The sequence below is a fragment of the Zootermopsis nevadensis genome, unplaced genomic scaffold, assembly GCF_977971745.1.
Source record: "Zootermopsis nevadensis isolate Lab colony 2312 unplaced genomic scaffold, Znev_1.0 Znev_ptg000007l, whole genome shotgun sequence".
In the NCBI taxonomy this organism is placed as follows: domain Eukaryota; kingdom Metazoa; phylum Arthropoda; class Insecta; order Blattodea; family Termopsidae; genus Zootermopsis; species Zootermopsis nevadensis.
Genome location: NW_028259139.1, coordinates 5,928,595 through 5,942,956, shown reverse-complemented (window position 1 = coordinate 5,942,956; position 14,362 = coordinate 5,928,595). Strand labels below are relative to the sequence as shown.

The 14,362-nt window shown below is 37.2% G+C and overlaps 1 protein-coding gene and 1 non-coding gene across 3 annotated transcripts in view; one reads left to right on the top strand and one right to left on the bottom strand.

Annotated features, from left to right (window-relative positions):
- LOC110828888 (uncharacterized) overlaps positions 1-6,281 on the bottom strand; it is a 40,245-nt gene extending 33,964 nt beyond the window's left edge. The window contains exon 1 of one of the 2 annotated variants that reach the window (XM_022062031.2): positions 6,101-6,281. In XM_022062031.2, the coding sequence (XP_021917723.1) occupies positions 6,101-6,128 (28 nt within the window). In that variant the 5' untranslated portion in view covers positions 6,129-6,281. Of the gene's footprint in view, positions 1-5,781; positions 6,039-6,100 lie in introns of those variants that run through there. The other variant, XM_022062040.2, reaches the window with a different exon arrangement.
- A 7,533-nt stretch (positions 6,282-13,814) lies between these two features.
- Positions 13,815-13,887, top strand: TRNAK-UUU (transfer RNA lysine (anticodon UUU)). Its single transcript has one exon. It is a non-coding gene; the product is annotated as a tRNA-Lys (tRNA).
- Positions 13,888-14,362: the final 475 nt, after the last annotated feature.

Below are 14,362 nucleotides of genomic sequence, written 5' to 3'. Positions count from 1 at the left end.
ATGTCTCAGCCAATTTGACCTCGAAGAGGTGCCACGAGGCGATCAGTTATAATTGCTGACGTCTAATTAACGGAAGAACGGTAGTGCAACTTCAGAGCGCAGTTCGCAGTTCGCAAAGCCTCGTCTCCGGATCAGATTTCGCTCTGTGCCTTAGATTATTTTTATTTAAATATTACGGAAGTTGCGACATCTTATGTTGCTTACACACTGGGACCAACGCTTCGAATACCAATTGGGACGAGAATATCCCCCCCCCCGTTTTGGTTGGGTAATATATATATATATATATATATATATATATATATATATATATATAAAAATGCAAAATATTGACGACGATGATGTTAACATTTTAGTGCTTGGTTCGAATATCGGCCAAGGCACCAGCTCTTTATTTGTAAGCTTTTCATGATTTTCCTCAGTAATTCCGACAGATTCTGGGATAATGCAATGAAATAGTCTACGAAGGTTTTATACTCTGCTTTTATTTTACCTAACATAATCATCCTTACTTTTCATTCGACCTCATGTAATCGTGCAGTTGATTAATTTTTGTTAAAAATTGTATGAATATGAATGACACCAACGCCCACCGCGAATCTATCCTGAGTCACGTCTGAGGACTAGACTGGCATTAAATGAAATTATAATCGGATGTTATTTGAGGTAGTAAATTAATTTTGCGCTATTTTAGTGAATTATTTTAATGGAGTTACAATTGTGGATGCAAGACAGCAAAAGGGCGAGCGACAATAGAGACATCTTCGGAAATTAAAAAAGAAAAAAGAAAAAAAAATATTGTCTTTGTGTAAGGGTTTTTAGTACCGTGTTTCGTTAGTACGGCCGCACTACATTCAATAGGCTTCATAGCGCTGATACTTTATAATTGGATCCCCTCATTATTTCACTCAATTGAGCAGAAATTTATAAATTAGAAGAAAATGGTACAGTCCCCGTGGAACTGAAGACGGTTGCATAATAAGTAGGTCTAGCTTACCGAATATTACGATCAAATCAAGGGGGTTGAGATGGAAGGGGTGTACAGGGCGCACAGGGAGACCGGAAATAAATTGCGAATTCTAGTCGGACGTGACTTTTAGATCATCCTGTTTTAGGAGTATGTGATTGAACATTGTTGCATAGACAATCATTATACATTTTTGACTGAAGATTTTGAGGAAGGTCCTACATTAGCAGATATTCTAAGGAAAATAAAATAATCGTGGAGGGAGTAATGTGCTAGTTGAAAAGCTGGTAGTCGCTCAGCTGGTTGAAAAATTACCTGTTATTTATGTAACCAGAAAGTTTATTGCTCTGTCCTGAGAAAATTAAATTAAGTAAAAAATGCCGCCACCCATCTCTGTAAGATCCATTTAATATTATTCTCTTATCTACGCCTAGGTCTTCCAAGTGGCTTTTTCACTTTAGTTTCCCCGATAAAAATTCTGCGTTTATTCTTAAAAAAAATAAACATTTTGTTTCCGCACAAGGCAAGTGTTTTGACTGGCTGATGCACTTTAAGCTTCTGAAGAGGGGCCGTGTTCTTTTTATTTAGTTGGCTGTGAAACATTTGGAAACTTCTCGAAATTTTACGAATGCTCGTGTTTTTTTTTTGTGTTTCGTTATCTGGAGATGCAGTGGCCATCTTGAAGTTTTTGTTCCCAGCGAATGCTTGCGAGCCCGACTCTGGTAACATACCAGGATACTCTGTGTGCAGGGAGGGTGGGCAGATGGGTCCACATTCACGAGATAATTGAGCTTCAGCGAGGGTCTTCAAACAACTGCAAGGCTGGAGGCAGTCAATTAAAACGCGGTGTGTTACATTGCTGTAGAAAACATTTCACTGCACCCTGAACCACAGACAACACTGCATTTGTTCAAATATGGAAACCAATGTTTCGATAAACCCTGGCAGGTGAAGCAGTGAAAGCCAACATCTCGTTTATTTTCCTTTCGGATGAATGCTGTCGGTCAAGTGTTGGTGAAAACACTGCTTATCAGTACGAGACTATGAAGATGTGTTAAATATGCAGGCCTCTCATTGCTGTTTGAGTAATAATATTACAGTTCTTTCACTGACGATGTATGAGGCTGATTAGTTAATTCGCGGTTCGGTCCTGTTTAAAATGTTCTGTTCCCTGCTTTACGTAAGTTCTAGTCGAACATATTAAGTACTTAAAGCTCTGACGAGGAATCGATGTAATGCAAGTAAGTTAATTCGGAATTAAGGCACGGCGATTGATGGACAAAGAGAGACAGTACAGAAATAAACTCGATTCTCAGTAGCGCAGATGACAGCGTAGAATCGCGACGAGGGTATTTAGTATCTCAGATCACTTTCACCTCAGCTACAGACGCGAAGTGGCCCTGGGGATAGAAGTAATCACGCCATTTAATTAGGTGTCAAGTTCGTCGACCAGAATTCCTCGCGCTTCCCACCTACATATATAGCGGACCACACACTTAATGGTGGCCAGAGTAAGAAATCGTTAAGTGTTCATACGTTCTTTCACAAAACATAAAGCAATTCCGACTTCATTTCTTAACTATTAGGAACTTAAATGTAGGGGTCAAAGATTGGCGTGTGTGATCAAGGAAGTGACAAACTGCATTCATGAAGAAGGAGGATCCTTGAGTAGCCAGCAGGAAATTCCACACTTTTCACGGAATCAAAAATTGTTCACGACAGCCAGACGTCTGGCCCTATACAGACGCAGATGAATCGAAAACACGCCATGCCATCATATTTACTCTTAATATTAACGCCTTGTGAGAGACTTCATGTGGTGCATCTTGACTCCAGTTATTCTTATAAAAATCGTATTCTCAAGAACTTTCGTTCATTGTTATTCTTTTATTGTGAGACGAAGTTTCACACGATTTCAAAACAACGGCAAAAATATTCTTTTGCGTATTTTAATCTTCACATTTTTAGGTATTTTGAACTGGATGGCAGTCAGCGTTTCTTGAGTTTAATCTACTTTTGATTTAATCGTGAATGCAAATTTTATTTGTTACTGTGGTTCACAAATATTTGAATTTCGACATATTTTCCAGAACTTGTTCCCTATAATACAGCGTCTGTTTTTTTATTTGTGGCATTTATGTCGTATAATAAGTAAACATAAAGAACATAGGTCAAAAGCTGATTTGTGAAAATTCAATTTCAGCCACTCTGTTTACTCGGATCTTTTAATAGCGTAAACCAGAGATGAAAAGCAGTGATAAAGCACTTCTTTGTTCCTTTCGGAAATTTCTGAATAGGAAATGCATTAGACAAACTGATCTATTTGCCTTAGAGACCTCATTATAAGTTTAGTTTAAACACATTTTATTAGTATCCTGTATGCGCAAAGTATAAAAGATGAAAATTAAGAAGTAATTCCGTCGGTACATCGCCCATGAATTTCAGAAATCAATGTAGTAGCCTTCGTGTGTCGTAATTGGACCGGTATCCCGAAATAAACATACCGTAGAAAGGAAATGGTTAATTAAAAAATGACTGTATTCTGTGATGTTGTGCCGTGCAGCCTCGTATAGAAATTGACCGACGTTTCAGAGGTACTTACTCCCTCACCATACCGCGCACCATCGATTTCATCCTTATGCAGTTACTATCACCATTCGCAGTAATTTTCTCATGTTATTTAACTTCTGCGTTTATTATAGATTCTTTAACCTGTGAGCTAACCATTTATACCAGTTAAGACCATTACAGTGAAATTCGTGCCTTTGCCACAAACATCGCATTTAGATGTTTAATATTCATTTATCAATCATGCGTTAAGTCAAATTACAATTTGCCTTTCTGTTGACTACAGTAGTTTTAATCTTGACAGAAAAAAAATAAGTACATCACTTAGCGATTTATTTCACAATCTAAGCGGAAGTGTCAATTGAACATTTTCGATTCAGATAACACTTTCCTTTGTCTGCGTCTTGTTTATATAGTTCAATACTAAGAAGTAGTTACAAGCGTTGTGGATTGTAAATGTATGGGGACTTAGGGTAGACACACGTGACCAATATTTAAAACACGGTGTAACAGAAGATTCGTCTTGGGAGCTGAGAAAGATCACGAAACCTTCCAACCCATATAACTGGCGTTGATTTCAGTTGTGGATGCGAAGTGAAAAGGCTTCGTATACTAATCCTATAGAGGGCTGCTTTTACGTCTTATTACAGTCATAGCAAGGCTTGATGAAACAGAAAAATGCCGACCAAACTCTCTGGCTGTGGCATCTCTTTGCTGGCAACAATGTCTGCTTTTATCCATATCAGTGGCTGCAAAGTCTTAACAATGGAATCGCAGATCTGAATCCCGCATTGATGTTTCTAAGCGTGTTCTTTTTTGTATTGTAATCAAATGTATTATCTTTAAAAAAAATGATACTTTTGCTTCAGAAATTCTAGTAGTTCTAAATTATTTACATGACCTCAATGACCATCTAAAATTTTAAAAAAATATTTCTGTGGGGTGTGATTCTGGGTTGCAGAGCATTCTAGTCTGGAAGACGTAAACCCCTGGTAAACTTCTACCAGACTACAGTCTAATGAAGATATCACGACACTGCAACCGAGAAGACCGCCATCTTCATGACGGATTTAAATTACTCTTCTTAAAGCAATTTTTTCTTGCGGGTGTATCAGTCAGTAATTAAGATAGTGATCTACTCATTTTCTATTGTACATTGTTTCAAGTAACTCACAATCAGTTCTTTAAGTTTTTATAAAATCTGGGTCAGATATTATCGTCAGTTATGCCCCATAAACTTTTATCATTTTGTGCAATTTATTACAAAACTCTACGGATTGACTGAGGAAGAAATCTGATATATTATCTATTTGGTTCTCTTTGTCGAGTACTTAAATTAAGAGCATCTTGATTCTAATCGATAAGATAATGGGTAAGATTTCATTGTATTTTGTGAGTGTCGTCTATAAGAATATATCGATTCAAATTCATCCACTTGTAGTACTGATACTGTGAAGTATGCAAAGTATGCAATCGATTATTGTAATAATTTCAAATCAGACAATCGATTGTTAAATCTGGTTTACGAAGGACAAATTAAACTGTACTAACAAAATAGAAATTTTCATATGGTTATTATGAGGAACTGTTGTGTTAAAATATAAACTTTAAGGGTGCAGTGAGGAATATTCTATTTTAAATATTAAATGTAGAGCTACTTCAATTACTGACCATCAACGCGTTGAAAGTTAAATTGTTTGGACGCCAAAAGTTCTCATTAACGAAAGAAAAATGGACTACCTTAATCTTAGATTACTTAGTCCAATGAAATTTTGCGTCTTGGTTTCATTACAGGACTTCTGTTTATCAGGCATATGTTTATCAATAAATATTCAATGCGTTGAAGTGATGATAAAAGCAACTGCATGCCTCAGAGTGATTTTTGAAAATCTGACAGTCGCTCAGCTAGTACAGAGATTCCCCGACTTTTATGAAACCCAAAGGTTCATTGCCTTTTGACAGCATTTTGTCTGTCCTGAGCCAGATAAATCCATTCCACATCCTCCAATGTAGCAAGCATAACAGTCCATAATTTTTTTCATAAATTATTAGGGAGACAGACAGAGTTTTCGCCACCATAAGCTGTCTATGCTAATAAAATATGGAAAGCTAAAATATTGCCTTACTCTGTTTGGCAGGTTATAAAATACAGAAGTCCCTCACGTTACGTTTATATGAAACTCCGCGGTTGGCAAGACCAAGGCCTTATGGGAAACTGGAGGTCACAGGAAGCTGTTAACACTCACCAAAGCCAAAGTTGCCTGCCAGTCCCCAAATTCGATATTAACTATAGGAAGTGTCACAATAAGACGCACGGCAGTGTTAATCTGTTTGTTACAAAACCAACTTCGGGCACCACAGCTAATGTGGTTCTCTTGATGGATAAGCCAACGATTTTGTCCCGCGTGTACACAGATTAAAAGCCACGAATATTCGGAATACCGCGGTTGGCAAAATCGGATAATAAATTTAAAACCGCGTATATGTGAAATACGGGTTGGCGAGGGACTCGTGTACTTGAAACAGCTCGCTGCTTGGACTCCCGCTGATCCATTCACTTCTCACCTGTGAGCGGCCGATGTATCGTCTCCATTAGTGTAAAACTTAAACACGGCACTGCTTAAGTGACGACTGGAACATACAACCCGCTCGCTGGCAGTCTGACTGCTGACTGCCGAAAGGCTGGCTAGCTCGTGCTCTCACTACGCTGGCTTCTGCCACTTGACTGAAACTACAGTCGCCAGTCTGAGCAGCAATTGACGTGATTCTGCCAGCCCATGTGGAAATTAGAACCCCGTTCGTTTTGAATTCTTGCTGGCCGATCGACCGCATTAATAAAGTGGCTTAGCGTCTGGTTATCGGTAGTACTCGGTTTGAAACCCGTTAATGAACCAGATACCCTGACAAATACGGAAGGATTTATCGTACATTTTTCCAGATGCGTCATTTATAATCATTTCATCGTACACAACTGACGTCTTCTGTCATCATTAATTGTCTTTAGTATTTTAAAATATATTAATAAATGTTATTTACTATTCAACGGCGAGATCAACCTGACGCGAAACCACGTCCCTGAAACAGACTGAAAAAATTGTCATTTAGACAACGAAAAGTATGTTGGCCTACTTTTGAACATTGAACGTATTTTCTGCTAAAGTACATTATTACATTAGGAGCCGATCACAGAGGCCGAGAGTTCTGGGGCGTTTGTTGTTTCAACGACGAAAAACACATATACTAGACTGATATCATTCGCCCTAAACATTGATTTTTCATGCGATACTATAAACTAAACCAAACAAATTTACCTCAACAGCGACTTTGTGGCTTATATTTCGGAAGTGCCTGGTTTAAATCTGAAAACGGAAGCCGATTGTGCTCTTTGGCATTTTTGTTAACTTTTCCACTAAGCCAGAGTGTGCAAAATTACAACTCTGGGATTAGGTGCGATTCGATAAGAAATTTAAACTTTCTAGCTGATATATTAAAAAAAGATTGTTAATAATATGGCCGAGTCTTCATTTTGTATTCGACCAGAAAGAAGATAAATTATTGTTACTGCAAATAAATACAAATCGGATAAAGATAGATATGTTGGATAATAAAGTGTTAAGTTAAGTACAGAATCTTCAAATAGATAGAATAAACGGACGACAAAAAAAGTTGTGCTGTTGATTTATTTCCTCGAAACATAATTAATTTATAACTTGAATAGATGAATTATTATTTACCTAGTCCTCTTTCTTGTTAGAACAGAAACATTACACGGCAGAATGCTAACCTTAGTTTCGATAGCAGCATTCAAGGCCGGGTACATTGTTCAGCCAGAATCGAGTCGACGTGGAGTCCTGGTGTTTTTATTACCACGGACGTCACCATCCGTGATACGAACTGTTGTCTCCGGTAGACACAAGAAATTTATTGCTGTGAAAAACAGTTTAAGTTATTTTAAGCGTTTAGCTTGTCGGAAGTTACATAAAATTCTGTAACTGACGAGCAGGTTATCTAAACCGAGTTGTACCGTTTTATACTCTCGACTGAAGCTGGGGGTATCGTGTTTTTTCTCAGTCGTTTCAGACAAACTTCTTCGTTCTCTGTGCAGGTAATTTCTCCCTTTTCCCTTATTTTAATCTGGATACTGAGATGACAAGATTAAGCCTTCAAGACTATGGTAACTATACTTACCACCTGCTTTAGCAATAAGTAATTGTGCACTTTTAATATGTCTATGTGTTTTCTTTGAGGTTCTGTGTGCTTAAATGTTATACAAACAGGCATTGGCTTCAAAGCGTAAATTAAAGTAGCTGGTGTAGCCTTTATGGACACCAATTTTGGTGAGTTTCTGTTACGGATGGTTTTGTTCCTGAGCTGTTGCTGCGTTCAAGGTTGTGAACAAGGGAATCAAGCCCAAAGACATTTTGCTCCAAGAGATTTTCCTACCAGAATTCTGTTTATATTTCTTTCCTGTCTTATTCGAACTTTTAATGTAATTTATAAATTTGTAACAATAAAGTTTAACGATATTTTTATGACACAAATTTAGTCGATAAACATTTAAAATTACGGAAAGTGCAGTGTGACTTAAGGGATTCAGATTGTAATGTTTGTAAGAGTCTGTGGTCCATCATCTTACCCAATTTCACACGGTCTTGTCTTCACTGCCGCCAAACGAAGCTCTCAACACGGAGCTACGTCTCCTGATTGTACCGGGTTATTTTAAATGTTATGCATAAATGGCATTAAATATTTATGTAGTGTAAATATCAAACATGCAATCATACAGAAATCTCAGGATGGTGCATTAATTGACTCTATTGTTTCTACCACTTTTGAAGTTCGCACGGCAGGCATTTGCAGTATCAAGCTAATTATAAGTAATTAGAAGTTACGATGGTGGGGTGGCCTTCGTTTCGTGACGGCTAGTCAGTTTGTTGGAAAGTTTTAGGGGGGGGGCACACATTGAGGCTTCTTTACTTTTAGAAATTTACTTGATAATTTGGAATTAAATTGATTCAATTAAATGTATTCTTAATGTTATTATATGCTTAAATTATCGTCCTCCTTGTTGCGTGTTCACTTCTCAAATTGTAATCCCTGCTCACGACCAAAGCGCTAAATTTTGTTAAACACGTAGTTTCATAAATTGGTTTTGATTCTAAATGCTATTTACGTATTATCAAGTATAATTAGTCTTCGGCTAATAAATCTATCAATGATTTTTCAGCAAATTTATTTTTCCTCAGTCAACAAGGTTTTGTTAACATGATTGAATACTACGTTACATTAGCTACATTGTATTAATTCAGACATACTTATTACAGATCTGAACTTAAAAAGTTTGCATCGCTATCCAATTAAAAAAGAAATTGTAATTGGAAAGCCAAGATAATGTAATTTAAATTAGGGAAAATTTAACGTCTTTGTAATGCATTTAGGATCAGAATAGTTTACATTTTTCAGTTCTGTATTTTTCTTAGTGTTTTTGTTATATTTGCAACCATAATGTGTGAGTTATGATGTTTTAATACTGACCCTAAGTATAATCTAAACCATTTCAATTCTTATTACATGTTGTTTCTAATTAGTCTAGTAATTTGTTTAAACTTCAGGATTCATTGAATTAGTCATTTTTCTAAATAGGTTTCACTTATTTTTAGCACCTTTTTGTATGGCACCTGGAGGTTCCATTAAAAATTTAATTGCAATGTCGTAAATCTCTTCTCGTTCGTTTTTATAATTGTCCGGGCTTCAGTCTCGTATGACATCACACGTCTTGCCAAGGTTGTGCAAATGTTGTTTTTGTGCTACTGAAGGTTTGAATGCCTTTCTCATTTCTCTGGCGACATGCACAGAAGTCGGTATCTTTGCGAATGCACTTGTCACCTTCGTGCGATAAGTTTTTAATGCGGCCCAGATACTTACAGATATCGGCTTCTGGTACTTTTCATTGACGCAAATTTGCTCTTGACACGGTCTTTATCTAAAAGGGCTGAGGTTCTTGTTTCTTAATTCGAAAGTGATACGTCGAATTCCTATGCAGATATCTGTAAATTATTTTCTGAGTGTTGTAATTCATATTCAATTTCAGCTATCTATAAGTAGAAACAAAAACTAGATTGAAGGTTTTGATTATATATTTTTAATTGTTTACGTCATGTAGTGTTCTTCGTAGACATAGTTAATAATGGAGAGGAGAGGCCACCATCTTGTCCCCTCTTCTGTTGATTGGCCTCAGATAAGATTTGCTATTTATTTTCTTTTTATAAGGAATTTATTCGAGGTTTCTTTAATTGTTAACTTAGAAACAATATTTAATAAAAGTTCGTACATATGTGTATGGTCTCTTAGTTCCAATGTTTCATTAGTAATCGCCATCAAATCAGTAGCTAAATATATGTTTTATGCAACCATCATTTTATAATTTTATATTCTACAAAATATTACCTCTAGAATTTATTATATTTATATTTTTCGTATTTAGAAAGATACCTTTAATTCCATGACTATCAACGAAATTTTGACCACTGTGTAGTATCTGTCCAGAAATAATGCTATGTGTTAGGTCTTAACAAATGTGACCCAAATCTTAGTTAGTTTTAAAATTTTCGCCTACGTTTGTTCAACAATATTTGGATAAATCATATTTTGAATAAATATTAATAATATGTTATAGACAAATCACACGGCGTTATGTAACTTTCTGGCGCCAGGTCGGTCCGACGTTCTGTGTTTATCCAGTCTTGACGCACACTTTCCGACATATTTAAAATGAGTAGGTTAAATAAAGTGAAATGCCACAGAATATCGTACATATTTGTGGTTTCGTAATGTATACATTTAAATTAAATTAACACAATTTGCTTTAAATATCGTGTTTAGGAAAAATTATCCCTACTTATAGTCGCCAAGCAAACTGATCATAAGTCTTAATTATATTCATATAAATAAGAACCCTGTAAATATGTTCAGATTTTCACCCCTTTAAGGAAATATAAGAATTTATTATCTAAAGTAAGTAGCCCGTGACTGTGCGTTCTATATGCTTCGACTAGATGAAGGAGTGTCATTTTCATATAATTATATATGCTGACTTCTGTAACAGGCTGCAAGGCCGAAAACAATTAATGTAAAGACGTACAAATATTTTACTCTACTAAATTGGACCTATCGTAAGGAAATTCTGATGCAATATCTTTTTGAACATGTTGAATGGATTAAGGAAAATAAAGGATTTATCTCTCCCGATCAATGTTAATGCTGAAAGACGGCAATTTGTTCACAAGGGGTTATTCCTCTATAAGCTTTCTTTAGCACTTACGAATTTTGTTTGCAGTTTCGGAATTAATACTTCCTGTGAGAGAATGATGGACGAATGTAGATTCATGGTGCTGAGGAGAAGATTTTGGCCCGAAGAGGGGTGAATTATTAGGGGGCTGGAGAAAGTTGTATAATGAGGAGATTCATATACTTGCCATATATAGACAGATCAAGTCAAGGAGGATGAGATGGTCGTCGCATGTAGCACGCATGGGATAGAAGAAATGTGTACAGGGTTTTGGTGGGCAAGCCAGAAGGAAAGAGATTGCTGGAAAGACCTAGACGAGGGTGGGATAAATCTTGGAGAGCAGGATGAGGTTTTAAGACTGGATTCATCTGCCTCCGGGCAAGGAGCAGTGGCTTGATCGTATGAATACAGCAGTGAACCTTCGGATTCCATAAAATGTTGAGAATTTCTTGAGTGGTTGTGCGACTGTTGGCCTCTCAGGAAGGACTCAGCTTTATGGAGTAAGTAAGTTTTACATTCCGCGTTTTATCCGAGAAGGCCAGCCCAGGAAACCGGCAGATTTCTCGCGCCCGGGGATTATGATATTGCGTTTTTGTGATAAGCAAGGACAAAAACGCAATAGACCCTAGCTATGCCTTACGCTGTATTCGAACTCGGGAGACGAGGTCAGTGTGTTAATTTTTTGTACGACCACTAGGAGATACTTACATCCTAGGTTATATGTGTTTAATTTTCTACTCGTACAGTGCAATGACTCATTATGACCGCTTTATATTTTCATAGCAATTAGTCGCACTTTGCAATGAAGGTATTTGTAGTTGTTAAAAATTCCTGTTAGTACTAGAATGGAGTCTGCGGTCATGAAGGTCGATCATAAGTTACTTTTATTATCGTATGGATCATAATAGAGCAATTCTATGGTAATTATGCTTACCTGCTGCTTACATCATCAGAACGTCATTAGCACATATTTAGTAACTCAGTTCTGAATTACGTTACTCTAACTTCATGCATACGCAGTGTTCAGATAGAAGAAATTTTTTATACTCCAAAGAAAACATCCGAATTTGAGTCTTTTGAGCGCCAAAACCCGGGCGAATATCAGCATGCTCTCCGCCTTGATAACCTCATATCTGGATTTCAAAGTTGTTTTAATTCAATTCAATTCAATTCTTTATTATTTGTGTGCTGTATCAACAGCCTGATGGCCAATTACAGATACAGCACAGAGATGAGCTCACGAACACAATAAAAGCATGAAAGGTAAAACAAGCAGTATATAAAATAAATTGATACGGAGGACGTAAATACACAAGAAAATTTCAACTAAATATATTAGGATATTTGTAAAAATAATTTAAATCAATTAAGTAAATTGTACTATTATAGAATGTGAAGAAGTGTGACAATTTTCGTCTCGAATATGTCCAAATCCCTGCAGACAACATTAGCAGCTGATGCGCATGTAGCAGAAAGACTATTTTGGATCAAAGGGCTAAAACTGAACATAGAAAAATCTCTCAGATTCCGAGCAGGGATGCGGAGACCGACAGCTTCCAGAAGGGAAGGACAGCATTTAATAATAATAATAATAATAATAATCCGTGGCGTAACAGCCCTCTGAGAGCCAAAGCTCTGGCGTCACGTTCACATGCCTAAGCAGAGGTGAACGATCATCCAACCAGATATAGAGTGACGTGTGGTCAGCACGACGAACCCCCAGCCATTGCTAGTTTTCATGACCGGATTACGCTACTCATTGTAGCTCCCCAATTTCCTCACGATGCTGGGTTGGCACCGGTCCCATACACTGGTCGAAAGCTAATGAGAAAATGTCTTCTCCCCCGAGACTCGAACCAGCGCGCATTCCGTATCGCCGGTCCGAAGCACGATGCCTCAGACCGTCAAAGTTATTTTACAACGTCAAAATGTATAATTTATTTCTTGTGGTTTGTTTAATGACGCTAACAACAGCTGATACTAGGTCTATTTTTCGTCGAAAGATTATCAAATATGATTACACTGTACGTATTGAAAAGGTTTTGGAGGTAAGTTGAGAACTGATTTAAGGTTCTATTCAAGCTCTTTCCTAGAAGGACCGAGGAAAATTTCTCTGAAGGATAAGAGAAGCCGATCACCGGTCAAATGTTTCAGTCCGGAAAATCCCAATTGCTAAGCAGGATTGCCGATCACTCGGCGTCGACGTTCAGACAAAAGAGCTCAACTATGTACCTGTGATGCAATATGTTTCAGAACCCACCGTCCTCTGCTTCAAGCTTTGAACAAAATATTGGATGCCACTAAATTTTTGCGTGAAAATAATGGATTCTTTTAATTTACAAATTCTTACGAGACACATATCGGATTAGGTGTGCGAATTAAGTCAAATTTCACTGAAGATGGATCTTTCCTGGGTTATAGCGCCGTGTATAGTTTGGTTTATCGACGTTTCAGACGTACTTGATTCCTCCATCATCAGGGCGATAATTAAACTTCTACCAGACCGCGCTTCAAGCCAGAAGACAATGGCCGTGAGGACTTGAAATCTTACTTAAATTTTTCTATTTGTTTGCCTTTCTTTCTTTATTTCTGCTTCGCCACAAATACTGCTATATGCGGAAACTGGACAGAATTAGCTTCTTCTTACAAATAGCGTCACAGCTAATCCTGTACTGCAAACAACAATAAAATGTCAGTTATGGAGTACAATGAAGTACTATATTCCTGTGCAAATGTCGGGAAATCCACACAGAATTTTCTCTGGGTAAAATAAAGAAAAGCGAATGTTTGTTTTAAATTCCGTAATGAACTGAGATTTGGTTCTTCACGAAGGCCTTTTGTATATGCATTTGCTGTCATTTTGAGTCTTTGAAGGCGAGGAGGCTCGACATGCTAAGTCCACGTCTGCTTGCATGAGCACGTCATTAAGATGTGTAGCTGTTTGCAATCTGTGTTAATCACATTGTATCAATTGTGAAGTTGTTTAACGAAGCCCGGATAGCTCAGTCGGTAGAGCATTAGGCTTTTAACCTAAGGGTCCAGGGTTCGAGTCCCTGTTCGGGCGGAATTTTTGCTTTGTTTTTTGTTTACTATTATTGATTAGTAGTGAGAAACCGTGTTGCTACACTATTCAGTTTTAATTTGTTTTATTTAATTTTTTGGCCTATTGGATTATTTTGCTGCTGAAATGGGTCAAATGTCAGATGTGTAAAGGTTGATTGATTTTTAAATTCTTTAACGACGTATATCAATTGTAGAGATTATAGCGTCTAATTACATAGTAAGATGTCCAGGAATTGTGAATAGGTATGCATCTGGAAGGAAGCGGTCTTACACTATCCCAACATTTGAGAGGAGATACCTTTGACCCCAAATTGCAACTACGAACTGTCATCAGGCCGTCCAATATTTCCTATTCATAATTATTGTGTTACATTTAAAGTAAATAAGTAATTTCTTAATCACGTTAGTGACCACTGCCCGAAGATGGGTTCAGATCTGTACCTATGCAACACGAAATCTGTCTAAGCCCGGCCGTC